This window comes from Lipotes vexillifer, unplaced genomic scaffold (assembly GCF_000442215.2).
Source record: "Lipotes vexillifer unplaced genomic scaffold, Lipotes_vexillifer_v1.1 scaffold687, whole genome shotgun sequence".
Taxonomy (NCBI): Eukaryota; Metazoa; Chordata; class Mammalia; order Artiodactyla; family Lipotidae; genus Lipotes; species Lipotes vexillifer.
The window spans coordinates 1412659-1440023 of NW_006782674.1; the positions used below are offsets into that span (position 1 = coordinate 1412659).

General features: G+C 42.0%; 1 protein-coding gene across 1 annotated transcript in view; it reads right to left on the reverse strand.

The window, feature by feature from the left end:
- The window catches only part of CHCHD3 (coiled-coil-helix-coiled-coil-helix domain containing 3), a 289976-nt gene extending 285228 nt beyond the window's left edge, over positions 1-4748 (reverse strand). Inside the window, exon 1 of the mRNA XM_007455359.1 lies at positions 4504-4748. Coding sequence (XP_007455421.1) covers positions 4504-4584 — 81 coding nt within the window. The 5' untranslated portion in view covers positions 4585-4748. The remainder of the gene's footprint in view (positions 1-4503) is intronic.
- Positions 4749-27365: the final 22617 nt, after the last annotated feature.

A 27365-nucleotide genomic window follows, 5' to 3' on the forward strand; every position in this document is an offset into this window, starting at 1 on the left:
AAAAAAAAAAAAAAAAAAAAACTTGCTACTTAATGTCAAACTCAATCAATTCAAAACATTTCCCAATAAGGTCTTTGGTTATACCTCAGTAAATTGATAAGCATGTCATCCAAGGGCACACAACTCATTTTTTAAGTTGATAAACACGTTGCAGAGTTGCCTTGAGAGTCAACCTCTCGGTTTTGTCCTTAGAATCGTTCACACATGTATTCTCAGGCCCTTCCAAAGGAGCACCCATGGAAGCCTGCAGTTGCATCTCTGCTTACTCAAGCAATCTACCCTCTCCCCAGTCCAGTCACAACTATGCTGACAGAAGGCAATAGCTGGGCTATACTTTGTATCTCAAGCTGATACTCACTGAGCTGACCTCCCAGCTGCAGTAATAAGTTCAGGCCTCCACTCTCACCTGATCTCCTCTGTGAACTGGGGGACTCGTTTGTGAAGCAGCTGACAAGATTTAGGGATGCTGGCCTGGGTTATACGCACAATATGCAGCTGGAGAACAACGCTTCTTTGTGATGCAACCTGACCCCAAAAGGGGTCAAAGGTAAAACATAAGCTTCTGCAAGAGCCGGACAAGCAGCCTCTGTATAAGCAGCAACTTCTTTAGGAAACATCTTTCCTTAAACAGGGTACATCTTTCAGAAAATCTTTTTTCCTATTTAAAGATCTATACCTACTATACCTGGTTTCCAGACATCTCTGGAATCTCCACCAAGGCAAATACCAAGTGCAATTTACAGAAATTATTTGTAGCAAAGAAACACACACATTAATGCTAGAATTATGCCCTGGGGTCCATGGATTCAGGAGTCTATGGATTAATTCCTCAATGGTATGCAAAATTTTCTGCTTATTGCATTATTCTGGGTAGAGTCTGTAGCCTACAGATTTACAATAGTCTGTGAACTAAAAGCTAAGAACCACTGTTCTAATATAAGGGAGAACCATAAAGCAGAGGGCCTGCCAGCAGAGCTGAATTCAGTTCACTGACTTTGATTATCCACCGTATTCTCTACTGCTCCTGAAGACAAATTTAAGTAAATGGGGCTTGCCAATTTTCAGTCTGTACTACACCCCATACCAACACGTGCCCCAGAGAAGAGGAAAAGGTTGTGTCATCTTCTATAGTCTTCCCAACCACCTTGGTTGGTCTTATCTAAAATCAGCACAAGTACACCACTCAGCAACCCAGAATCTAGTATTTTCTCAGAAACAAGAGACTGCGTGAGATGGACAATGATAAAGTATTTCTACTTCCAAGGAACAGAGTAAAAGGAGGAAGAGAACTCCTTTTTAAGTTGCCCCTCTCCAAGAGGCTGAGTTAGGAACCACATGAGACAGAAACAAATCAGACCCTCACCTCCATAATAGGTTTTCTTCAACTTCTTCCAGGTGTTTCTTATCAAACTGATTAAAGGACTCAGACCCACTTTTCTCACTTGGTCCTCTTTCCATGTAACACAGGTCATTTTCTTTTCACCTACCATTTCAACACAAAGGCTTCAAAAACTGCCACTATTATTTGGAAGACATTACTCCCAAATACTTACTTAAGGGGGACTATTCTATACTATCATATACACGTGTATAATTTTTAGCTTATGTCTGTAGTTTATCACTTGTGTTCTTTGCATTTGTTATTAGTGGAAAACATGAACTTCTACCATCTGTATGAAAATCCTAGAAAGCTTATCATGGTAAATATATACGCAAGAGATTCATGGAACCTAAAGTGGAAAGGGACCAGTCAACTACTCCAACAACGTTCCTCAGGACTCCCAACGACTGACTGGATTTGTAGCCTCTGTTAATGGACCCTCTCCAGGATCCTCAGCCAAATCCCACATGAAATAACTTAGGGGCTCTCAATTGCTAATACTTCCCAAAGCACAGGTTGTGTTCCACATCAGTATCCTTGCTACCATAACTGGCTCCTGTGAATTTCAGCCTGCAACTTCATGGCCAGTTGCAGAGATTAGTTTATGGCTGGAAAGCATGATAAGTATTACTTTGAAAATGATACTTTTCGAAGTTGACATTTGCTCTGGAAGAGTTCACTCACAGCTTTGATGTTTCAGATAAACTTGTGAAAGACTGAGTGGAAGGCACACTTCCCAAGCAGGCACAGCAGGTGCTCAGAAACATCCTATTAAACACATGTAATATGAGTAATCAAAATGCTTGGTCTTTCCATCACAAGAAATTTATTTTAGACTTGGGAGAGGAGGGCAAGGAAAGAGGGTGGCCTTTCATCCAACCCATGAGTTCAAAGTTGGAATCAGGTGTAAGAATGCAGGTTACTTTATGGAAGGGGGGAGGGGGAGCTGTTGACTGCTGAGGATAAGGGGAAAGAGAAAACCAGGACCCAATAAATACCATGAAAATAACACCTGGTGAGAAGAAACTTTAAACTTAACATTGTAAGTCCTTTAATTGCTAACTGCTGAGGATCTCAGCAAGAAAAATCTGGAAAAATGTGATCTATTAATAAATGCAGCCTAGTTACTGAAAACCTTATGTTGTTTACTCAATATTACCCCTTGTATATTAAGATAAATGAAGATGAAATTACTACCCTTATCAGTGGAACACAAAATTGGTTTTCCAGCAGCGACTGAGTCTGCTGCATTGTTGGCACACTTTTTTTTTAATTAAAGCTTTATTGTTATGAAAAAAGGTAACCACAGGTGATATGGTCACAGTGGTCCAAAAGGAAATGGTCTAAACATAGAAGCAGGAGGCCTGGAAAAGTGGTGTACACAGAAGTAAGGGAAAAGTATAAAAGAAATAGGAGTTATTCTCTTCATGAGAAACTAACAAAAGGGGTCCAAACAGGGCAAATTTGGTAAAGCCAAAAACCACCAGACAGAAACACATGTAGTGTGTTTAGGTGTTACTGTTAAGGTAAACACATTTTCTTTTAATTTTTATTGTAGTTGATTTACAATGTTGTGTTAATTTCTGCTGTACAGCAAAGTGAATCAGTTATACATAAACATATATCCACTCTTCTTTTTTTTAGGTTCTTTTCCCACATAGGCCATTGCAGAGTATGAGCAGAGTTCCCTGTGCTATAAGCAGGTTCTTATTAGTTATCTATTTTATATATAGTAGTGTGTATACGTGGCACACTCTTATTCTTACGAGTGATGGCATAAATGTTAGACAACTGGGCATATCTGGAATGTCTTCCTCAGCCAAGCTGAACTAACCTATCTGCAATTCAACCCAGAAGTGTGGGCTTCATCAGCACTATGTTTCAATCAACTGAGCTAAAAACACTGGCTCACTCATGACACTGAGATTTTCCCTCAGAAGAAACAAGAGGACTGTTTCAAGCTAAGAAAAATATAAAGATCTGCTTAAAAACATCTAGGGCTTCCCTGGTGGCGCAGTGGTTGAGAGTCCGCCTGCCGATGCAGGGGAACATGGGTTCGTGCCCTGGTCCAGGAGGATCCCACATGCCGTGGAGCGGCTAGGCCCGTGAGCCATGGCTGCTGAGCCTGAGCGTCCGGAGCCTGTGCTCCGCAACGGGAGAGGCCACAACAGTGAGAGGCCCGCGTACCACAAAAAATAAAAAAAATTAAAAAAAACCTTCTGAGGTCAAATTGCTTTATTTACTAGGATCAGGCATCATACTTCCAAAAATGTGAGGCTCCAAGTTCAGGTGCAGCAGAGCGTGTGTTAATGAAATTAGTGCTGGTACACTGACACACTAGAGAAAAATCAAGTTTTCAGTTAATGTATCAAGCATATTCAGGAGGCATTTAAAAATTCTCTCCAACGTCTTGGACAGACAAAGTGTACTACTCCTAGTGATACGAAAACTTGCAATCTTATCTCAAGTCCTATCAGGCTGGCAGACACTAGTATTGAAGCCACTGGGCCTAGTCCAAAACTTAGGCACAGCAGGCTACAGAGGAGGGGCCTGGAAAAGACAAGATGTCAAGTGAAAGAAAAGTGAAGGAGGGAGAACGAGAAGTCACCCGAAGCAGGGCCAAAAAGTGTGTGTGTGTCGGGGGAATGGGTGCTGTCAGTGGGAGAGTACTAAACAACAGAGAAGATAAAGGGTTCCTTAAAAGGCCAGTTCATCCTGAAAGAGGCCTTGTGGGCAGTGCAAAAGCAGGCTTTGGATCCTGAACCCAGGAGAAGGCAGACAAGCCCCATTTCTCTGATGGGTACAGTGAGGAAGGGGTTTCAAATAAAGTCCCACAACTACTGAGCAATACAGTCTACACTGGACTGTGAGCCCTTGGAGGGTCTAAAGCAACCTGGCATCCGCCAGCCGCCCAGCAGAGTGCTCAGCACTTGGCCCACAACCAGCAAATATCTCTGAATGGATGTCCCACGTCTTGAAAAACTTCAAACTTCTTTGCAAAGAACTCAGCTTCGGGTTGGACAACACTGGGGGGCCGGACGGAGGAAACCAGGCTGAGTGGAACCCGGAAAGGCCAGGTCCGAGTCCGAGTACTGGCCCTCCGCCCGCCCACTGTCACTCACCCGGATGCCCTTCACCACGGTGATGTTCTCATTCTCGTCCGCCTCGAAAGTGACCCGGCGGGTGCTGGCCGTCCCGCCCATGGCTTCTGTTTCTGCGCCCGCAGACACCTAGCGCGGACCCACAAGCACCACAGGCCCCACGCGCACACAAGCGCGTGGACAGGCCCGGTCTCTAGCCTTCCACAGGAGGAGTAAGGCCACGACCCCAAGAAGCAAGGAGAAGCCGTCGGTCGTGAGCTCCCGCCTCCTCCGGTCACGAGCCACAACAAAAATGCCTCCTATTGGTCGACTATACGAATGGCCCGCCTCTCTTCGGGAGGGGCGCTAGGAATGGTTGGCGCGGACCCGGATGCTATGGCAACAAGTGGTTCCTGACAAGGTTCCCGGAGCCCACTAGGTGTATTGGGAATTGTAGTCTTGATCTGGTACGACGGGTGCTGGTACTTTCTCGTCCTTATACCGTGAGCGACAGAGGAGCATCGCCTTCTGGGAGTTGTGATCTTGACTGCAAAAACGGCATCTAACTGGGCAACTTTCAAGAAAGTTCGTTCATCTGACAAAGCACGCTTTGAGGATAGTATTCTAGAAGTTTAGGCCAGAGAGTTAAAAGATGTAATCTCTTTCCTAAAGGAACTCACCGTTTAATGAGGGAGATGCACTCTCCCAATAGAGCCATTCCTAGATTCCTGTAAACAAATCCCCGAGGCAAAACGTAGCCTTTCTTTATTTTAGTCTTAGCCAGTAAAAAATAAAAAATAAATTAAAAAAAAAAATACCACTGCATTTGGCCTGTGGCTTTATTTCATGAACTATGTACTTTTTCTTTTTTGTAAAGTAAAATTTTAAATATGGTTTTCAAATCTGCATGTGAGAAAACAGAGAAAATTATTTATCAGCACCAAGCATGCAGAGCATTCACTTTTGTGTGTCTCCTTCCACCTCAGTTACATAAGCTAGTTAAACCATAATAAGAAGGGGCAGAGAAAAGTGATTGCCAGAGATGGTGTAAATTCGTGGAGGAATTAAAACTACATCAGAAAAAGTTGAGGAGTTTTATTTTGGAAAGTGTCTAGGTTAGTATGTCACCTCTACAAGATACATAAATAATGTTTAAGTTGTCTACATACACGTTTAGAAATTATTTTTTTGCTAAATATTCTGTGACATGTATAACTTTACCCATATGACCTTAGTCTTACAGAGGCATATGTATTCTCTTTAGAAATAAGGTTAGTGATGGTATTATCTTCAGGTAGTCCCTTTCAACATTAAAGGCAGCCAGCCACAACACAGCATGCATTCTCTTATTCCAGAGGTATACACGAAAATGCAGTCACATTTTTGAGCTCCAGTTATGTGCTGATTTATTACTATAGAAATCTTTAGGGCAGAGACTATGTCTTTTTCACCTCTGTATCCCCGGTCAGTGGCAGAGTATTGAGTTTATTACATGTCATCATTTTGTTCTTTTCAACATATACATATCCAAATTGTACGATGCTACTTTGCAGTTTTGAGACTACATGTTACTTTGTACCTGTTCTCAAGTTGTATAATATGTTTCAACCTTCTTTCTATAGGAAACTAAAAATCCCAGGAATTATGTTTTTCATTTCTTTGGGACCTCCCCTCCACAAATATACCCTCCTAATTATACCCCAATATATAGCATGTATTGGAGGTTCTACATAAAACAGATGCACAATAAATTCTTACCAAAATAACTAATTACAAAGAAAGAGTTCCTTGGAGGGAGTAGAGAGATGAAGGAACAGCTAGTTACCTTGAATATACTTGTCTCCTTAAAATATTAAATGAGTTCTTTCAACCAAATAAAGATGACGTAGGCTAATCATGAGAAGGTAGTGATGAGAAGGTAGTACATGATACAGAAACATGTAAGTGGTCTTATCAGGCAATCTAAAAATACTTTAGATATACAAAAAAGTATTTTTAACTGTAGTGGATTTTGAAAGTCCTCATCACAAGAAAAAAAAGGTGTAACTATGTATGGGGGACAGAACTTAGCTAGACTTACTGTGCTGATTATTTCACAATATAGACAAATACGTTGTACCCATCAAAATAATATAATGTTGCATGTCAGTTATACCTCAATTTTTAAATTTTAAAAATTAAAATACTAGAATTCATAATCCATTCCAATCAACATTACAAAGAAACCCTCTGAATTAAAAAAAAATCTTATCTTGGATAAACACCTACTATAACCATAGTATTCTATCCATATTAATTACAAAGCCAGGCCATTCCTACAGCCCCTTCTAAAGAAAACTTCTTGAGATACCCAGAACCTGTGGTCTCCCTTTCTCTCTGGTCACAGCTTATTAGTGATCATCTAACCCAAAGGCAGTGTATATTAGCCAGAGAATTATGAGCTAGAATGTGAAGCTTTGCCCAAACAAAAATCATAGCTAACACTTGAGACAATCAGATTCTCTGTATCTTTTTTTCTTTCTCGCCTCTATTTAAACTTGAAAATTCAGAGCACAGAAAAAAATAGCAAAGAGAGAAGCTGTGATACTGAGTCAGACCATGAGGCAAACTAAAGTTAGGTGGACACAGAAATTGTAAGGAGAATTAAAGGTATCCATATTGGAAAATAAGTACAACTATCTCTATTTACAGATAATGACATTGTAAATAGAAAAGTCCCAAGAAATCCACTAACGTCTATTGGAACTAATTTTTTAAAAGTTCAGCAAGGGGCTTCCCTGGTGGCACAGTGGTTGAGAGTCCGCCTGCCGATGCAGGGGACACGGGTTCGTGCCCCGGTCCGGGAAGATCCCACATGCCGTGGAGCGGCTGGGCCCGTGAGCCATGGCCACTGGGCCTGCACGTCCGGAGCCTGTGCCCTGCAATGGGAGAGGCCACAACAGTGAGAGGCCCACGTACCACAAAAAAAAAAAAAAAAAAAAAAACGTTCAGCAAGATTGTAGGATAGAGGGGCAACATACAAGAATCAACTGTATTTCTATATACTAGCAATTAACAAGTCAGAATTAAGAAAACAATTTCATTTATAATAGCATAAAAAAACAACTCAAATGTTCATTAACTAATGACTGGATAAAGGAAATGTAGTATATCCAGACAACGGAATATTATACAGCAATAAAAAGGATGGAAGTACTGGCGTATGCTACAATGTGCATGAACCTTAACAGCATTACGCCAAGTGAAAGGACAGACACAAAAGACCACATACTGTGTGATTCCATTTAAATGAAATGTCCAGAATAGGCAAATGTATAGAAAATGAAACCAATTAGACTTGTCAAAGGCAGGGAAGGGGTGAGATGGGGAGTGACTTCTGGTTGGTGCAAAGTTTCTTTTTTGGGGGGTGATAAAAATGTCCTTAGATTTGAGTGATGACTGTACAAATCCATAAATATACTAACATTCATTAAACTGCACACTTAAAATGGGTGAACTTTATAATATGTGAATTACATATCAATAAAGCTGTTAAAGAATGTATAGCTATCCAAATGTGATAGAAATGTATTTATGATTCAACAAAGTCCAAAATGGGGGTGGAGGTTAAAGAAAAGGAAAGAAACTGTGGGAAGCTTCAAGGTGTTGAAAAATAAGCCAATCAAAAGAGAGACTAGAATAAAACAGACCTTCAAGGGACTTCCCTGGCAGTCCAGTGTTTAAGACTCCGGCTTCCACTGCAGGGGTGTGGGTTTGATCCCTGGCCAGATAACTAAGATCCCACATGTCACTGGGTGTGGCCAAAACGAACAAACAAGCAAAAAGAATTAGTTTAATGTCCTACAAGTAACAGAGTACTGTAGTGAAGACCCACAAGTCCAGAAGCTTCTAGGATTGCCTGGGATTCAGAAAGGCCTTCCAACTGCAGTTTTTGTAATGGCTGGCTCAATCAAAACACCTAGTCTTCTTCAGGCCCAGCTGTTCCATGTTTCGTAGGTTCTGGGGCATCTTACCAAGGAATCTTCCTAATCACATGAGGACTACTCAAATATCTACAGTAATGCAACATAATATTTTCTTCAGTCGCGGGCCATGAAACCAGCACTCTAAGTAAAAACATTGGATGTGCACAGTTTATTTGGAAGCCACGTGGAGAACTAGGTGGATTCCTCGTCAATCTTAGCTTCACCATCAAGCAATATTACCTTCATCCTGAGCGATTTCTTACTTTTCCACCATGTTGAACCTTTGGAATTAACGCTGCAGATAAACAAAAACAAACAAACAAACAAATAAATGCTTTTGCTGTCAAAATTCCAATCATCCCTAATGGCCCCCCTTCCCTGAAAACAAACCCACCCAGTCTTCCAAATCACTGTAACAAACAAAACTCCAGAAGGAAGAAGGTTTGTACTACATACTTTTCGATCCCAACTTTAAACAAAAAGTTGCAGAAGGAGAAATCCTGGTGTACAGGATTGTATGTATTGATTGTAGTACAATCAATATAAGGACATTCTGAAAATATGGACTAAAACTTATCTGACAAGCCATAACAGGACATCAGCCTTAAAGCCTTGCCAACCAAATATTGTATGTAGAATCATATAAAAAAACAGTGAGATCCTAAAATAGTGGTTCTCAACATAAGTGGAGGCTGGGGCACAAGTGTGCTTACGTGACATATTTTGAGGGCAAGAATTTAGGGCAGCACACTTGAAGAGATTATAAAACCCAAAATAGCATGAAACAAGTCAGCATTACAATTACAAGGCATTCACAGGTACAGTATAACAATGTTTCTCTGTATCTTTGAAAGTATCCACAGTAATGGCACAAATCACGTGGTCTCCCTTTAGTATCCCATCCCAATCGGTTGAAGTAAAACCAATTACTGCACTACCCACGCATCTAGTAAAATCGTGAGTCTTAATAGTACCCTTTGCCATTAATTTCTTGTTCACAATAAATTGTATACGCTGTGCCACATTGTGTCATAGGGTAGACTCTGGTGAGCAACCTGCTCAACAGACATATACAGTTAAAATAAATTTTACACGTGGACTGTAACTTGGCAATGCACCAAGATTTCCTGGTACCTTTGGCATAGAGATTATTCTAGAATAAAGTCTCAACAAATTTATAGCAGTTTTCTAAAAGGCCATTCTCTGCCATTTCCTGGACAGTCTTCTGTTATATTGTTTTCATTTTCATGTCTTTTCTCCTCATCCTACGTTCATCAGAATATAGTGGCTAAGATACTGAGGGTGGCTATCTGGGCATGGGAGGAGAAATGCCAGTGAGTGGGGAAAGGTCTGCCCAGGGAGTGAGAGACCAACCCATCCTAGCTCCTGTCTTGTCTACTCTCAAGCCCGGCAAGGGTCCCAGGGCCCTTGATTTCCTTTGTGTTGGATTTGGAGTGATCATCTCTGACAAGCAGAGCCCAAGTCAGAAGAGGCTCATTTCTCATCTCTAACCCTTAAATAGACACGAATATCCCATCTCTCCCGAATGGCTCCTCTGGCCTTGATGAATTTTCAAACCATTTTTATTTGAGCACACAGGGACATTCTCCTAACCTTTTAACAATACCTACCTGTCATGGATCTTGAGAGATTTCTGAAATGCAGGCTGTTAACCTCTTTACTTCCAAATAAAAAATGCTTGAAATGCATCAAGGTTACATGAGCACTTCTGCTGTGACGTTGGACAGGCAGAGAAATGCCTGTTTGTTGATGCTAATGGTATAGAAATGTCCCTAAGTACACATTCTACAAAGTGGTCCTCACCCGCAGGTGTTGTCTTCTTTGGTTCCACTTTCGCCCCGGCTCAGAGAGGCACCCAAGGAGGGCACTTCAAGAGCACCTCAACTCCAGGGAAACTCTGTTCTACTCACATCTTCCAAAGCACAGGGTATCCCACCCTCAGGCTGGAACAAGAGTTTGGACAATGCAATTCATTTATTAGGAATCACAGGATTTTCAAGGGGAAGTGGCCTGGACAGCCATCTAATCTTCCTCTTTGTTTTCAGAGAGGCTGATTTGCACAAGACCACACAGCCTCCTTACATCAGAGCCTGAGAATATTCCAGATCTCTAGTCATTCAGTTTAGTACTTTGCCACCACCTCATGCTGCTCTCCCATGAGAAAGTACCCTCACGAGCCTCACATGCTAGGCTCTGATGCCCAGTACGAGATATTGCAGTGGCTGCTGGAACCATGGCAACTGAGATTATTAAGCAGAGATGGGGAGGGACAGTGCACAGCTGTGAGATGGTGATGCAGGTGTCCAACACAGAGGTGGCTCAAGCCTAGCATGAATAATTATAGCTTCCCAGTGTAAATATTAGAGGCTTCATCCTTTCATTTGCTAATCATGCACTAGCTAATGACACAGCAATTCCACTCCTACGAATATACACAACAGACATGAATGTTCATGTCTCCCAAAAGACACAAACAGAAATATTCATTGCAGCTTTATTCACAAGAGCCCTAAATGTCCATCAGCTTTAGAATGGATAAATAAATTGTGGTATATTCATTCAATGGAATGCTATACTACAATGAAAAACCACAAACTATTGCTTCCTTGTATCTTGAAGGTAGGGATTGTGTCTTATTCAGCTTCCTATTGCACCCATCTGGAGTCCATTGCCTCTGATGTATGTTTGTTAAATGATTAATTAATGTAAACCAAGAATATTCTCCTTTATGGAGAGCCAGTATAATACAGTGGAGTCAGAAACCATAGGGTCTCACCCCAACTTTGTGATTTGTAAAGGGACACCTAAAGTGGGACCTTGGATCGAACTTTTAATTTCTTTAATTCTTGGTTTTCTCATCTCTAAAAATGAATAATACCTCCATAATCTAAATTAACGGTAATATACAAATAACCTTACAGGTTGTTATGAAGATTTCAGGAGAATTTTTAAATTAAGTGTAAAAGTAGTTTGGAAAACTTCATAGAATTAAAAAAAAAAAGGGACTTCCCTGGTGGTCCAGCGGTTAAGACTCCATGCTTCTACTGCAGGGGGTGCAGGTTCGATCACTGGTTGGGGAACTAAGATCCCACATGCTGTGGGGCGTGGTCAAAAAAAAAGAATTAAAAAAATGACTAAGATGTGAGGATACATGTCCTCTTTTCCTCATTCTTGCCCAATAAGATACATACATGCTTGTCCTCTCTCAGTTCCCTCTTTCTTTTTTCTCCATCCCCACCTGGGCTTCTCATGGGAGGCAGAGGCATGAAGATGGTGGATCTGGACCAGAAGTGCCTGAGTGGACTACAGGAGAGACCAGCAGAAGAGGGAGAGGGAGAGAAGGGGAGAGAGGAAGAGCGAGCAGTGTTATAGAGGAAAGCTGTGGAGGCTATAGAAATGGACATAGACACAGACACAGACACACATAGATACAGACACAGACATATACATGTTTGTGTGTATGTGTATATATACACTGCAGAGAGGGTTCCAGGGGTTATCTACAGAGCATGAGGGATTAAGAATTGGAGAATCAAGTGACAAGGGAGGTAAGGAAAGTCAGTTTGTTTCTGTGACTATGAATTGGCTCCACTTTATTGCCTTTCACTAGACGCCAGTTGCAGTCAGCGTTTTCCAGAGAAACAGAAATAGTAGGAGATTGGATGGATGGATGGATAGATAGATGATAGATAGATAGATAATGTTTATTTCAAGGAATTGGCTTACGTGGGGGCAAGTCTGAAATCTGAAGGATGGGCTGGCAACCTGCAAACTCTGGGGCAGAAGCTGATGCTGTAGTTTTGAGGCAGAAATCCGTCTTCCTCAAGGAAACCTCAGTTTTACAATTAAGGCCTTTCAACTGATCAAGTGAGACCCACCCACAATATCGAGGATCATTTCCTGTGCTTAAAGTCAACTGATTGTAGATGTTAGTCAATTCTACAAAACACTTCCACATGGACACCTTGATTAGTGTATGATTGAATGGGTACGTAACCCAGTTGACACATCAAACAGACCATCACGCCGGTATGGATTGGATCTGCTTACATTTTTGTCTCTGGACTGTTTCTTGGCTGCCCTGTCACTGAACCACATGGTGCAATGGGATTTACTGCTGTTGATGATTATAAAGTCTTGCATATACAAACAGAGGGACCAGTGCCATTCCACGGATTAAGCCGGTGCTGCGCAAAGCATTTTTGATGATTAAAATTGTGGGGTGAAAAAGAAAAAAAAATTGGGCAGGTGGGCATTCTGGCTCTGCCCTTAGAGGATTCCTGGGAAAGGGCCTTCTCTCTGAGGGTGGGCAAGCTGAATGTAGACATCCCAGGGGGAAGAGCTGGCCTAAAGGAAGGCTGGTGTCTTGAGAGAGAGCAGCTTGATGCTTGATGTGCTGATTCGCATCCACGGTAACTTACTCAGTGCATGTGTCTGCCAGTCCAAAGGCGTTATCTGTATGTTAATAGAAACACCTCCTAAGAAGAAAGAGGGGGCCAGGAGGGACATGGGGAAGCAACCTTATTGGAGCAATGGAAAAAAAGAAAATATGCCAAAGGCTTCTGGAGCAGCCTGGTCAACTGAGGCAGAACTCTCTTGCACGCAGCATTAGTTCCGCCCTCTGGGGCATGGAATGTAGGCTGTGTTCCCAAGGCTGCCTTCACAGCGCAGTCTGCCAGGAGGGAAGAGAGGCAACAACGCCACTTCCTCTCACTCAAGCCCTGCATCATCAAGCGCCAATGGACTGTTGAAGCCCTATTTGAATTCCCGGGATAGAAGCTTTCCTGGATGGGGATGCAGTCCTCCAGATACCCCTTCCCAAGTTACATGTTGTAAACTGAATCCTGAGCATGGAAAATACAAGCCTGGCCAGCCCACAAATCACTTTTACTGATCCCTGAAAGAAACCACCAGTAAACCTCAGGCAGCGACCTGCAAGTCTGAAGGTACAGCTACAAAAACACAAGGTGAGGAAGGTGACATACAAAGGCTCATTTCACTCAGGCAGCATCTCTCTTTCTTTCTTTCATGGATCATTGTGTTTGCCTCTTTGTCTGCTGTGAAGTGGAGACGTGTCTTACATCAACCCATTAGGAATTTATAGTTAATCTCGAGCTGTGTGATGAACCTTATCAGTCTCGTATAGGTACCATCTTCAAGACTGTGCTGCCTGTGTGTTCCCAGAGAGGGATTCAATTAGAAACAAAATCCGTGCAGGAGATGCCAGGCTTCTCCTATCACAATATTAAATAGTTATTGAACAGCAGAAGGAAGAATTCTTGTCAACTTCCCCCTTCCTCTTTTACTTCATTTCTTCTGCTCTGCCTTTCAAAGCTGGGATGGGGTGCTGACACCTAGTTCTCACCATCTGCCATCCCCAGTCTCTGTCTCCTCCCAGGTTAAAGTGGACTCCAGTACCAGAGCCTTTCTGACTGGAAGAGGAAGTGTACCAACTGCCACAGCCCTGATTTTATACTGCGACTGTCACGGACTGAATTTTCCAAAAATGGCCACAGCAATATTTCCGATATATATATTCCCAAGTGCTTTTTTTCCCCAGAGTTTTAACACTCCCTATTAAGAAGGGGGATCTACTTCCTCTCCCCTTGAACCTGGTTGGGACTTTGCAATGAATGAATAGAACAGAACAGCCTCAGTGAACAGGATGCAGCAGAGGAGATGCTATAGGACTTCTGAGGCTAGGTCATCAAAAGCACCATAGCCTCTGCTTGGCCCTCTCTTTCTCAAGATGCTGATCCATGGAGCCCAGCCACCATGCCATGCAGAAGCCCAGGTCTCATGGAGAGGCCACGTAAGGTTGTTCCAGCTGACGGTACCAACTAAGTTCCCAGCTTCCAGCTAGCATCACTCGCCAGACATGGGAGTGAGTGACTTCAGACGAGCCCGGCTTATGCTGAGTGGAGCAGAGGTGAGCTTCCACTCCTGAGCCCTGCCCAAATTACAGATCAGTGAGCAAAATGAACATTGTATGGCTTTTAGACTCCTCTCTCACTGAGTCAGTCTCCTCCAGGCCAATCGAAGTCTTGGTTCCCCTAAGGCTGCTTCCTGTGACTGTTAAGGCCTCCCCACAATGGCTTAGTCTGAAAGGCTGGGCTCTTGTACCCTTCCATCCTTCTCACGTCTAATCACTTACCCTGCTGAGTAACTCAGCCTCCCTGAGGACTGGAGCTTGCCCCTGGACTCTGCCTGGTACCAAAGAACTGAGCTTGCCTGCTTTGTTCTGACCCGTTTGCTTTGGGATGGAGACTTGCCTCTGTGCAGTCCAGCCCTGCATCACAGCCACATCATCACATTGTGTGACCACAGCCCTGGTGCCCACCTGACCACTCACTGACCCTGGCAAGCCTGGCTTTCTCAGAAGCCCTTGTGACAACAGTAGTCTGAGCAGGACTGGGTATACCATGCCCGAGAATGTTTCTTGCCAGGTGAGAACACCTCAGGACTGGGCTTTGCAGATGGGCCAACTCCCCAGGTCATGGGGTTATTCTCTTATCAGGTCCCCAGGGACTCCTCCTTTCTAGACCCAGGTTGTCTCAAGTATTTAGATCACCCTTCAATAACTGCTAGTATATAAGTAGAGGGTGATTTGGGGGAAATATGAGTAAACAAGTTCATATTCCACTAGAAGTTCTGATCAAAGCAAAAGTTCTCAGAGGGACAGAAATGTGAAATTATTATCTAATCTTTCAATTCTAAAGTAGGATTTGGAGGCTTAAGGATAGTTAACAAGATGAAAAAATATATATTCTTTCAGCTGCTGGTAGCAAATTTATCCCCATGGAAAAAAACACTTTGGTTGGAAAAATCCCACCACTCGATGTACACAAATTCCACAGGCATTCACATTGGCTGAAGCCAAGGTTTCAGAGAAGGCTGAAAAACTACTTTGTGTAAGACAAGGACAGATATTTTTGTTCCCAAATGGAGAAGGGGGAAGAAAGTGAAAGGGGAGAGACATGGGTTAGGACCTGGAAGGAGAAAGACTGTACTCAGAGATGGAAGACTGTAGCCAAAGACAGGATGCTCTATTGTGTGACCCCTCTTCGTGAACTTCACAGCTTCAGAAAAATCCACCCAAACCTACTAGATACCTGTTGTAAGGGTAGGCGATTGGAAAGTAGCGTGGAAGCTGGGGGTTGCTTCAGTGCTGACATGGGGCAGATAAAGCCAACCTGGGGGAGCAGATCTGGAAGCAGAGGACACTGTACACCTTGAAGAATTAGCAGCAGGAGGCCAGGGACCACCTGAGGTGATGGAGTTGGAAATTCAGAGCAATCCTGCTTAGGCTTCTAGGGCTGTGCAGGTTCAAGCTGACCTCTGGATTACAGAAGGATTTCAGGCACCTAAGGGCCCCTTCTACTTTCATCCTTCCCCTCACCACACAATGAAAAGTTAATACATGGTCACTGTAAGCCATTTAGACAGTTCAGAAAATATAAGGAACAAAGTGAAAAATCATATTTTGGTGTATATCTTAGACATAAAAAATACTTTCCTCAAAAATAAATGGCATCAGAATAAATACAATTCCCTTCTCACCTCTTTTCCCAACTAACAAAGTAATGTTAATAACAATATAATACCTTTCCATGTATTCGTTCTTCCTTACCAGGAATAGTCAAAACACTATCATGGCTTATGAAGAATTCTAAAAGTATCCACCTCATTTTTCTGAAAAGGATTATTTCTGGATGATGATGTAAATGTTTCCATGGGTCACTTCTTAAGCTTTTGGTCACTGACAGCCCAGCAACATCTCTAGAAAGTTCTATGGAATTTTCACTTGGAGTTATTAGTTTTTGTAAATGAAGTTTTGAATACTGGTTAATCTTTTTCATCAGAAGGACAAAAAGAATTGGAAAATACCAGTGTTTTCCTCAACTCAAGAAGCTTTGTAGAGACTGGGTCAAGATGGTGCAAGGAGATGGGCTCACTCCTCTTGCAAGAGCACAACTAACTGCTGAACAATCATCAACAGGAAGACACTGGAACTCACCAAAAATGATACCCCACATTCAAAGACAAAGGAGAAGCCACAATAGACGGTAGGAGGGGTGCAATCACAATAAACTCAAATCCCATAACCACCGAGTGGGTGACTCACAAACTGGAGAAGTCCACCCACTGGAGTGAAGGTTCTGAGCCCCACTTCAGGCTTCCCAACCTGGGGGTCCAGCAACGGGAGGAGGAATTCCCAGAGAATCAGACTTTGAAGGCTAGAGGGACTTGATTGCAGGACTTCGACAGGACTGGGGGGAACAGAGACTCCACTCTTGGAGGGCACACACAAAGTAGTATGTACATCGGGACCCACAGGGAAGGAGCAGTGACTCCATAGGAGACTGAACCAGACCAACCTGCTAGTGTTGGAGGGTCTCCTGCAGAGGCAGGCGGTGGCTGTGGCTCACTGTGGGGACAAGGACACTGGCAGCAAAAGTTCTGGGAAATACTCCTTGGCATAAGCCCTCCCAGAGTCCGCCATTAGCCCCACCAAAGAGATGGGTAGGCTCCAGTGTTGGGTCACCTCAGGCCAAACAATCAACAGGGAAAGGACCCAGCCCCACCCATCAGCAGACAAGTGGATTAAAGTTTTACTGAGCTCTGCCCACCAGAGCAACAACCAGCTCTACCCACCACCAGTCCCTCCCATCAGGAAGCTTGCACAAGCCTCTTAGATAGCCTCATCCACCAGAGGGCAGACAGCAGAAGCAAGAAGAACTACAATCCTGCAGCCTGTGGAAGGAAAACCACATTCATGGAAAGGCAGAGGGCTATGTACCAGATGAAGGAACAAGATAAAACCCCCAAGAAAAACAATTAAAGTAGTGGAGAGAGGCAACCTTCAGAAAAAGAATTCAGAATAATGATAGTGAAGATGATCTAGGACCTCAGAAAAAGAATGGAGGCAAAGGTCAGGAAGATGCAAGAAATGTTTAACAAAAACCTAGAAGAATTAAAAAGCAAATACCTAGAAGAATTAAAGAACAAACAAACAGAGATGAACAATACAATAACTGAAATGAAAAATACACTAGAAGGAATCAGTAGCAGAATAGCTGAGGCAGAAGAACAGATAAGAGACCTGGAAGACAGAGGGTGGAATTCATTGCCGTGGAACAGAATAAAGAAAAAAGAATAAAAAGAAATGAAGATGGCCTAAGAGACCTCTGGGACAACATTAAACACACCAACATTCGCATTATAAGCATCCCAGAAGGAGAAGAGAGAGAGAAAGGACCCAATAAAACATTTGAAGAGATTATAGTCGAAAACTTCCCTAACATGGGAAAGGAAATAGCCACCCAAGTCCAGGAAGTGCAGAGTCCCAGGCAGGATAAACCCAAGGAGGAACATGCCAAGACACATAGTAATCAATTTGACAAAAATTAAAGACAAAGAACAATTATTAAAAGCAACAAGGGAGCTGATTTCTCAGCAGAAACTCTACAAACCAGAAGGGAGTGGCATAATATGTTTAAAGCGATGAAAGAGAAGAACCTACAACCAAGATTACTCTACCCAGCAAGGATCTCATTCAGATTTGATGCAGAAATAAAAAGCTTTACAGACAAGCAAAAGCTACGAGAATTCAGTACCACAAAACCAGATGTACAACAAATGCTAAAGGAACTTCTCTAAGTGGGAAACACAAGAGAAGAAAAGGACCTACAAAAACAAACGCAAAACAATTAAGTAAATGGTAATAGGAACATGCATATCGATAATTACCTAAAATGTGAATGGATTAAATGCTGCAACCAAAAGACACAGGCTTGCTGAATGGACACAAAAACAAGACCCATATATATGCTGTCTACAAGAGACCCACTTCAGACCTAGGGACACATACAGACTGAAAGTGAGGGGATGGAAAAAGATGTTTCATGCAAACAGAAATCAAAAGAAAGCTGGAGTAACAATACTCCTATCAGATAAAATAGAGAATGTTATGAAACAAGGAGGGACACTACATAATGATCAAGGGATCAATACAAGAAGAAGATATAACAATTATAAATATATATGCACCCAACATAGGAGCACCTCAATACATAAGGCAAATGCTAACAGCCATAAAAGGGGAAATCAACAGTAACACAATAGTAGCGGGGGACTTTAATACCTCGTTTACACCAATGAACAGATCATCCGGACTGAAAACCAATAAGGACACACAAGCTTTATATGACACAGTAGACCAGATAGATTTATTGATATTTATAGGACATTCCATCCAAAAACAGCACATTGCACTTTCTTCTCAAGGGCTTATGGAACATTCACCAGGATAGATCACATCTTGGGTCCCAAGTCAAGCCTCAGTAAATACAAGAAAATTTAAATCATATCAAGCATCTTTGCCAACCACAACGCTATGAGATTAAAAATCAATTACAGGGAAAAAAAAACATAAAAACACAAACACATGGAAGCTAAATAATACATTACTAAATAACCAAGAGATCACTGAAGAAATCAAAGAGGAAATCAAAAAATACTTAGAGGCAAACTGACAATGAAAACATCATGATTGAAAACCTAGGGGATGCAGCAAAGCAGTTCTAAGAGGGAAGTTTATAGCAATACAATCCCACCTCAAGAAACAATAAAAATTTCAAATAAACACTCTAACCTTACACCTAAAGAAGCTAGAGAAAGAAGAGCAAACAAAACCCAAACTTAGTAGAAGGAAAGAAATCATAAAGATCTGAGCAGAATAAATGAAATAGTAACAAAGAAAACAATAGCAAAGATCAATAAAACTAAAAGCTCTTTCTTTGAGAAGATAAACAAAGTTGATAAACCTTTAGGCAGACTCATCAAGAATAAAGAGGGAGAGGACTCAAATCAGTAAATTCGAAATGAAAAAGAAGTTACAGCGGACACTGCAGAAATACAAAGCATCCTAAGAGACTACTATAAGCAACTCTATGCCAATAAAATGGACAACCTGGAAGAAATGGTCAAATTCTTAGAAAGGTAGAACCTTCCAAGACTGAACCAGGAAGAAATAACAAACATGAACAGACTGATCACAAGTAATGAAATTGAAACTGTGATTAAAAATCTTCGAACAGACAAAAACCCAGGACCAGATGGCTTCACAAGTGAATTCTATCAAACATTTAGAGAAGAGCTAACACCCATCCTTCTCAGACTCTTCCAAAAAATTGCAGAGGAAGGAACACTCCCAAACTCATTCTACGAGGCCACCATCACCCTGATACCAAAACCAGACAAAGAAACTACAAAAAAGGAAAATTACAGACCAATATCACAGATGAATATAGATGTAAAAATCCTCAACATAATACTAGCAATCAGAATCCAACAGCACATTAAAAGGATCATACACCATGATCAATGGGACTTATCCCAGGGTGCAAGGACTCTTCAATATACACAAATCAATCAATGTGATACACCATATTAACAAACTGAAGAATAAAAACTCTATGATCATCTCAATAGATGCAGAAAAAGATTTGAACAAAATTCAACACCCATTTATGATAAAAACTCTTCAGAAAGTGGGCATAGAGGGAACCTACCTCAACGTAATAAAGGCCATATATGACAAACCCACAGCAAACATCATTCTCAATGGTGAAAAACTGAAAGCATTTCCTCTAAGATCAGGAACAAGACAAGGATGTGCACTCTCACCACTATTATTCAACATAGTTTTGGAGTCCTAATGATGGCAGTCAGAGAAGAAAAAGAAATAAAAGGAATACAACTGGAAAAGAAGAATTAAAACCGTCACTGTTTGCAGATGACAGGACACTATACATAGATAATCCTAAAGATACCACCAGAAAACTACTAGAGCTAATCAATGAATGTGGTAAAGTTGCAGGATACAAAATTAATGCACAGAAATATCTTGCATTCTTAGACAATAAAGAAGAAAAATCTGAAAGAGAAATTAAGGAAACAATCCCATTCACCATTGCAACAAAAAGAATAAAATACCTATGAATAAACCTACCTAAAGAGGCAAAAGACCTGTACTCAGAAAACTATAAGACACGGATGAAAGAATTCAAAGGTGACACAAACAGATGGAGAGATATACCATGTTCTTGGATTGGAAGAATCAATATTGTGAAAATGACTATACTACCCAAAGCAATCTACAGATTCAGTACAATCCCTATCAAATTACCAGTGGCATTTTTCACAGAACTAGAACAAAAAATATTAAAATTTGTATGGAGACACAAAAGACCACGAATAGCCAAAACAATCTTGAGGGAAAAAAAAGGAGCTGGAGGAATCAGACTCCCTAACTTCAGACTATACTACAAAGCTACAGTAATCAAGACAATATGGTACTGGAACAAAAACAGAAATATAGATCAGTAGAACAGGATAGAAAGCGCACAGATAAACCCTGCACCTCTGATCAACTAATCTGTGACAAAGGAGACAAGAATATACAATGGAGAAAAGATAGTCTCTTTGATAAGTGGTGCTGGGAAAACTGGAGAGCCACATATAAAAGAATGAAATTAGAACACTCCCTAACACCGTACACAAAAATAAACTCAAAATGGATTAAAGACTTAAATGTAAGACCAGACACTATAAAACTCTTAGAGGAAAACGTAGGAAGAACACTCTTTGACATAAGTCACAGCTTTTTGGGCCCACCTCCTAGAGTAATGCAAATAAATACAAAAATAAACAAATGGGACCTAATGAAACTTAAAAGCTTTAGCACAGCAAAGGAAACCATAAATACTACGAAAAGACAATCCTCAGAATGGCATAAAATATTTGTAAACGAACCAGCGGAAAAAGGATTAATCTGCAAAATATATAAATAGCTCATGCAGCTCAGTGTTAAAAGAACAAACAATCCAATCAAAAAATGGGCAGAAGACCTAAATAGACATTTCTCCAAAGTATACATACAGATGGCCAAGAAGCACATGAAAAGCTGCTCAACATCACTAATTTTTAGAGAAATGCAAATCAAAACTACAACGAGGTATCACCTCACATTGGTTAAGATGGCCATCATCAGAAAATCTACAAACAACAAATGCTGGAGAGGGTGTGGAGAGAAGGGAACCCTCCTGCCCTGCTGGTGGGAATGTGAATTGGTACAGCCACTATGGAGAACAGTATGGAGGTTCCTTAAAAACCTAAAAATAGAATTACCATATGACCCAGCAATCCCACTACTGGGCATATACCCAGAGAAAACCATAATTCCAAAAGTACACATGCACCCCAATGTTCACTGCAGCACTATTTACAATAGCCAGGTCACGGAAGCAACCTAAATGCCCATCGACAGACGAATGGATAAAGAAGATGTGGTACATATATACAATGGAATATTACTCAGCCATAAAAAGGAATGAAACTGGGTCCTTTGCAGAGATGTGGATGGATCTAGAGACTGTCATACAGAGTGAAGTAAGTCAGAAAGAGAAAAACAAATATCCTATATTAACACATATATGTGGAATCTAGAAAAATGGTACAGATGAACTGGTTTGCAGGGCAGAAATAGAGACACAGATATAGAGAGCAAACATACGGACACCAAGGGGGGAAAGCGGGGGTGGGGGTGGGGGATGGTGTGATGAATTGGGAGATTGGGATTGATATGTATACACTGATGTGTATAAAATGGATGACTAATAAGAACCTGCTGTACAAAAACAATTAAATTAAAAAAAAAGAAGTTTTGTAAAAAGCACTAAAATAAGTAAAACGCTTGATATGTAGACTGTAAGCCTATAGAAAAACAGAAATCAATGTCCACCAACAAACTTATTAGGTTGGTTACTTTTGAGAAGGAGTATGGGATGTGAGGTGATGAATGGGGCAGTTTAGCTTTTTGGTGTACATACTTTGATATTATTTAAAAAGAATATAAACATATTTTATAATTTCTAAAAGTCTGAAACCAACCAACTAACCAGTAAATGAGGAAAAGACTTACTTTTGGACTCTGAGGTGAAAAGATAAAAGGACATATCCTGCCATGTCCCTGCCCTGCTTCAGTGGTCCTTGGTCCCTTTGTGGAGAAGGGGACAGTCATGGACGTTCCTTTAGGCTTCCTCCCCTTTCCCATGCAGGGGCAGGTCTGGTTGTCAAGCTTCAGGACCCTTGTGGGTCGTGGGGGTCCTGAGATTATCGACAAATATCACCTCTAAGCAGAAATAATATTTCTTTCATTTGAACATGGATATGAAGTTTTTTTATAGAACAAAACTTTTTAACCATACCATCCTCAGTAGGTGTTTACCCTCAGTTGTTGATCCAAAAATGGGGATACTTTTCCATAGAATTACGGACAAGCACTTGCCAGGTCTCCCTATGGCTACAGGCTTGATTTTGGGACACAGCTGGCCAGGGTTGGGAATAGATGGAAACATTGGCAGAGAATGGAGATGGCATTTGTGATATGGACCCAGGAACAACAGAAGTCGGTAATTTTTCCTTTTAATTTATTTTTGGCTGCGTTGGGGTTGCGGTGCACGGGCTTCTCATTGCGGTGGCTTCTCTTGTTGCAGAGCACAGGCTCTAGGTGCGTGGGCTTCAGTAGTTGTGGCTCATGGGCTCTAGAGCGCAGGCTCAGTAGTTGTAGTGCATGGGCTTATTGCTCCGTGGCATGTGGGATCTCCCCGGACCAGGGCTCGAACCCTTGTCCCCTGCATTGGCAGGCAGATTCTTAACCACTGTGCCACCAGGGAAGCCCAGAAGTCAGTAATTTTAAAATGGGTACTACTAATCTTGTGAACAAAATGTGACACTAGAAAATAATGCATCATAATCATAAACTGACTCTACTAAAGAAACAGAGGGAAAGCAGTTGATTTCTTGTTTGTTCATTCTGGTAACATTGAGCTCCCTCTCAGACCAGAACGTCTTCTCCTCAGTATAACGACCTGACCACAGCGTGGGAGAGAGACCTGTAAGCATGAAAGTGCTGTCTTTGACTTCACTGGACCTTGCCCACTCCATATGTAACTCAAGTTATTGCTACTGAGAGTGAAAATTGTACCGTGTGCAGAAACCAAGTTCCCAGGCTGGGGCGGAAGTGACAGACTCAGAAATAAAAAAGCTAACCAGAAGCTCTGCTTTTCTGCTAGCTGGAATTTATCCAAAGAGAATTTGGACTGCCAAAAGCGTGCTGAAGCTGAGTTAGAAGTTATAAACCCTCACAATATGCAAACAAAATACACTTTCCTCTAGAACAGCCAGCAGAACCTCACATTGGAGGTAAGGGAGACAGCGGTCCACTCCTGTTTCCCTCCCTCTGGACCTGGCCTCTGACCTTGACAGCTGGAAGCTCACCTTGGCAGGAACTCAGTGGGGTCACCTCAGTGAACAGGTAGTATTTTCATCATGCATGTTTCTTTGACTTGGCATTTCTCTGACATGGAGCTATTCCATAATGGCTCTTTATATACAAAATCTTGGGATGCAGAAAGTTGAATACTCAAGCGATAATTTAAATATACTTTTCAAAGAAACACACTTATAAGTCCTGTTTAAATATACTTTTCAAAGAAACACCCTTTTAAGTCCTGTCAATCCATTCATTTCTTTTATCCTTTGAAACTTGAGGTAAGGATCTCCTGATCAAATAGTACTTTCTGTTTAAAAATACTATCTTCATGCTAAGCATTTCTTGCTCTCTTTCTACAAAGTGATCGTATTATGATGAATACATCACAATTGCATTGCTAATTTCTTTATCTGTCCCTACAAAACTTTAGCTCTCCAAAGCAGCCTTAAAATTTAAGTGGCTATGATGTGCCAGGTACTGTTGGGTGCTAAAGAGAGAGTTCTACCTGGTGGCTATCTAGTCTGGTGGCTTTCTGTTTCGCTAAGCATTAATGTGCACCAGAATCACCTGGATACTTCTTAAACGTGTAAATATCTGGCTCCCCCCACCACCTCCCCAGAGACAGTGATTCACGTTAGGTTTGGGGTGGGTCCCCAGGCATCTGGCTTTTTTATAAGCATCCCCAGTGATTCTGATACAGTGCTCTAAGACCCACGCTGCTGCTCCAATGTTAATATCTCCGTGGTGGCTTTTCTGCCTTCCATTGCTGGAAACCGTCATCTTGTAGAGTTTGACATTTCCCCATCACTTTGCTTTTCAGTATTAACTATTTCCCCAATGTACATAATGACTTAAGACTCAATTTTTACTTTTTCCTATATGTCCACAAGGTCCAACCTTGAGCTATGGATAGGTTTGGAGGTGCAAGATGTTAGGCCGGCTGGTGTTTAAAGTCTAAATCAGAATCTAATTTTATGCAAGGTGTAATGTTCGTTTACTAAAAGCAGCTCAGAGATTCCAAGCTGTGAAATATCATGTGAAGGGGAAATATAAAATCCATCGTGGAAGGAGTGAATTAATGTGTCCTTTTCTGAAACGTCTCCCTCTATTTCATTAAAGCGTAGTTTTCATGCTGAAGAAAAAGAGGCACGAGGCCTGTTTAGCTAAGCGGTCATTGCTAAAAGCATCACGCTAGGATGTTTCATCCGCAACCCCCCGCCTCCCCACCTCCGGCTCCTCTCAACTCATGTGAATAAGCAGGTTGGCAGAGACGCACCTTCAAGACTGAAAAGGTCGTAACATCCTGATTCAAGACCTCATAGCTACGGAATTTATCGTCTTACCACTGGGTCAAAAAAAAAATGGTTTTTTTTTCCCCTTCTAGTTTGACCTTCCACGAGCCCTCTACTCTTCTCAGACCTCCTAGCATAGAGCAGAAGTGAGAGGAACTAAGTGGAGTCAGCAATTTCACTTCACATCCGTCCCTGGGCTTCTTAAAGATGGCGGCTAAGGTTAGAAGGGTCGGCTGTACCCTTGAACTGGAGTGAATAAAGGAGTGCAATCTCCTCCCCTCTGACAGTAAGGTTCTGGCCACGGGAGAATGAGAAGAATTAGGAATGGATAGTCGTGGACTGCCATTGGGTTTTTGCATACCTAACAGCCCTATCTCCTTCTGGAAACAGAATTCCTCTTTTCCATGGGAAAATTCCTCCTTCACATGTAGTTGGGATAGAGTTGCCCCTGTGCCTCACCACGGAGTACCTTTCTCCCTCCCACCTGAGGCCTGAAGTGGTTGGCTCAGGGAGAGGCGTACAAGCCCAGGGGCTCAATCAGCAACCTCCCTGGTACTTTTCTGCCAGAGCTGCAAGAAACCTTGTTCTTCCACTGGAATTGCTAAGCCAGGTGTATGGGAACCCTGGGCTGTGGAATATCATGATTATCATCACACTGAAAGAGCCTATATGAGAGAGGGAGAGCTGCAGGGAGCCCTGGTGATTGATGTTCTTTGCACGAGCCCTGGATGCAGCCAAGTCTGATATTAAGTGAGTCAATAAAACCCTTCCCCTGCCTTGTTTTCCCTTAGGTTAGTTGGGGGCAGCTTTCCATCACTTGCAACCCCCAAATCCCTGACTACTCAAATTGTACATTTATCCTTGGGATTTATGCCGTGGTAGAGAAAACACTGTTGACGCCCCACCCAGAGGTGCACCTTTCCAGCTAGTGTACCCATTCCCCAGCTGCCATGGAGTTATGCTAATGACACGCATATTCCCTCGGTTGACAAAGAACCTTCACCCTGAGATACCTAAGAAGTCACAACCCACCCAGGGGTCAGTCACCGACCAACTGATACAGTCCTCCTATCTCAAGGTGGGACCACTCTGCAGAGCAACTTATGACCCAGGGCTTTCCGTGGATCCACCAAGGCTAGACTGGCTGAGGACCCTTCCTGGCTAAGCTCCGCCCCCTCCTTACCCTGCTGCACCTGCTTCCATTCAGACTTTTCCTGAGGAGCTCAATAAATCCTAGGCACCTGAGTCCCTGTCAGCCTTTGCTTTCAGGGAATACAACCTAAGACACACACAGTCATTTTAAACAAACTAGTTTGTGAGAATTCCCTGGAGGTCCAGTGGTTAGGACTCTGTGCTTTCACTGCAGCAGCCCGGGGTTCAAGCCCTGGTTGGGGAATTAAGATCCTGTAAGCCGTGTGGCACGGCCAAAAAAAAAAAAAAAATTAGTTTGTATTTTAATCAAAGAAATATATTACATGATTAAAAGTATAAAGGTATATGGGACTTCCCTGGCAGTCCAGTGGTTAAGACTTCTCCCAATGCAGGGGGTGCGGGTTCGATCCCTGGTCGGGGAGCTAAGATCCCACATGCCTGGCGGCCAAAAAAAACCAAAACATAAAACAGAAGCAATATTGTCACAAATTCAATTGAGACTTTAAAAATGGTCCACATCCAAAAAAACAAAAAAACAAAAAGAACGTAAAAAGGTATGAAAAGGCTTTTGCTGGTTACCAGCAGGTCCCTGCCCAATCCTTCCCCACCCCAGTCGGAGAGGCAATCACTCTTGATTCTAATTCCCTGAGTGTTTATCTCATTGTTTTAAATAACATGCACATCCTGTTATTCCCATTTTAAACATTATCTATTGACTTCCCACAATAACAAAGGAGAATTTAGCTCATTTACACCGCTTCTGCTATCATTCATCAGCCCCCTGCGACACACCAACATCGTATATCAGAACTTTTGGTTAAATCAACAGTCGTTTTTTATATGATAGTGACTATTATGACCTATAACCATTTTTCATCGAATTTAAGGTGTCATCAGTTGTAAGACATACTATTATTTTGTATGCTGCTCAGAAGAAAAAATTAAGCATGACATACCATCAATTACATAGTGCATCTCAGTTTCAGAAATAACATGCGGTGAAAAAAATGTTTTGTCAGTCTACCTCCCCAAACTGGAAGATCAGATCCATAAAAGCAAGCACTTGGTCTGTCTCATTCACTGCTGCAAGCACAGTAGCTGGCGTACAGTGGATGTCCAAGAGGCACTTTTGGTTGA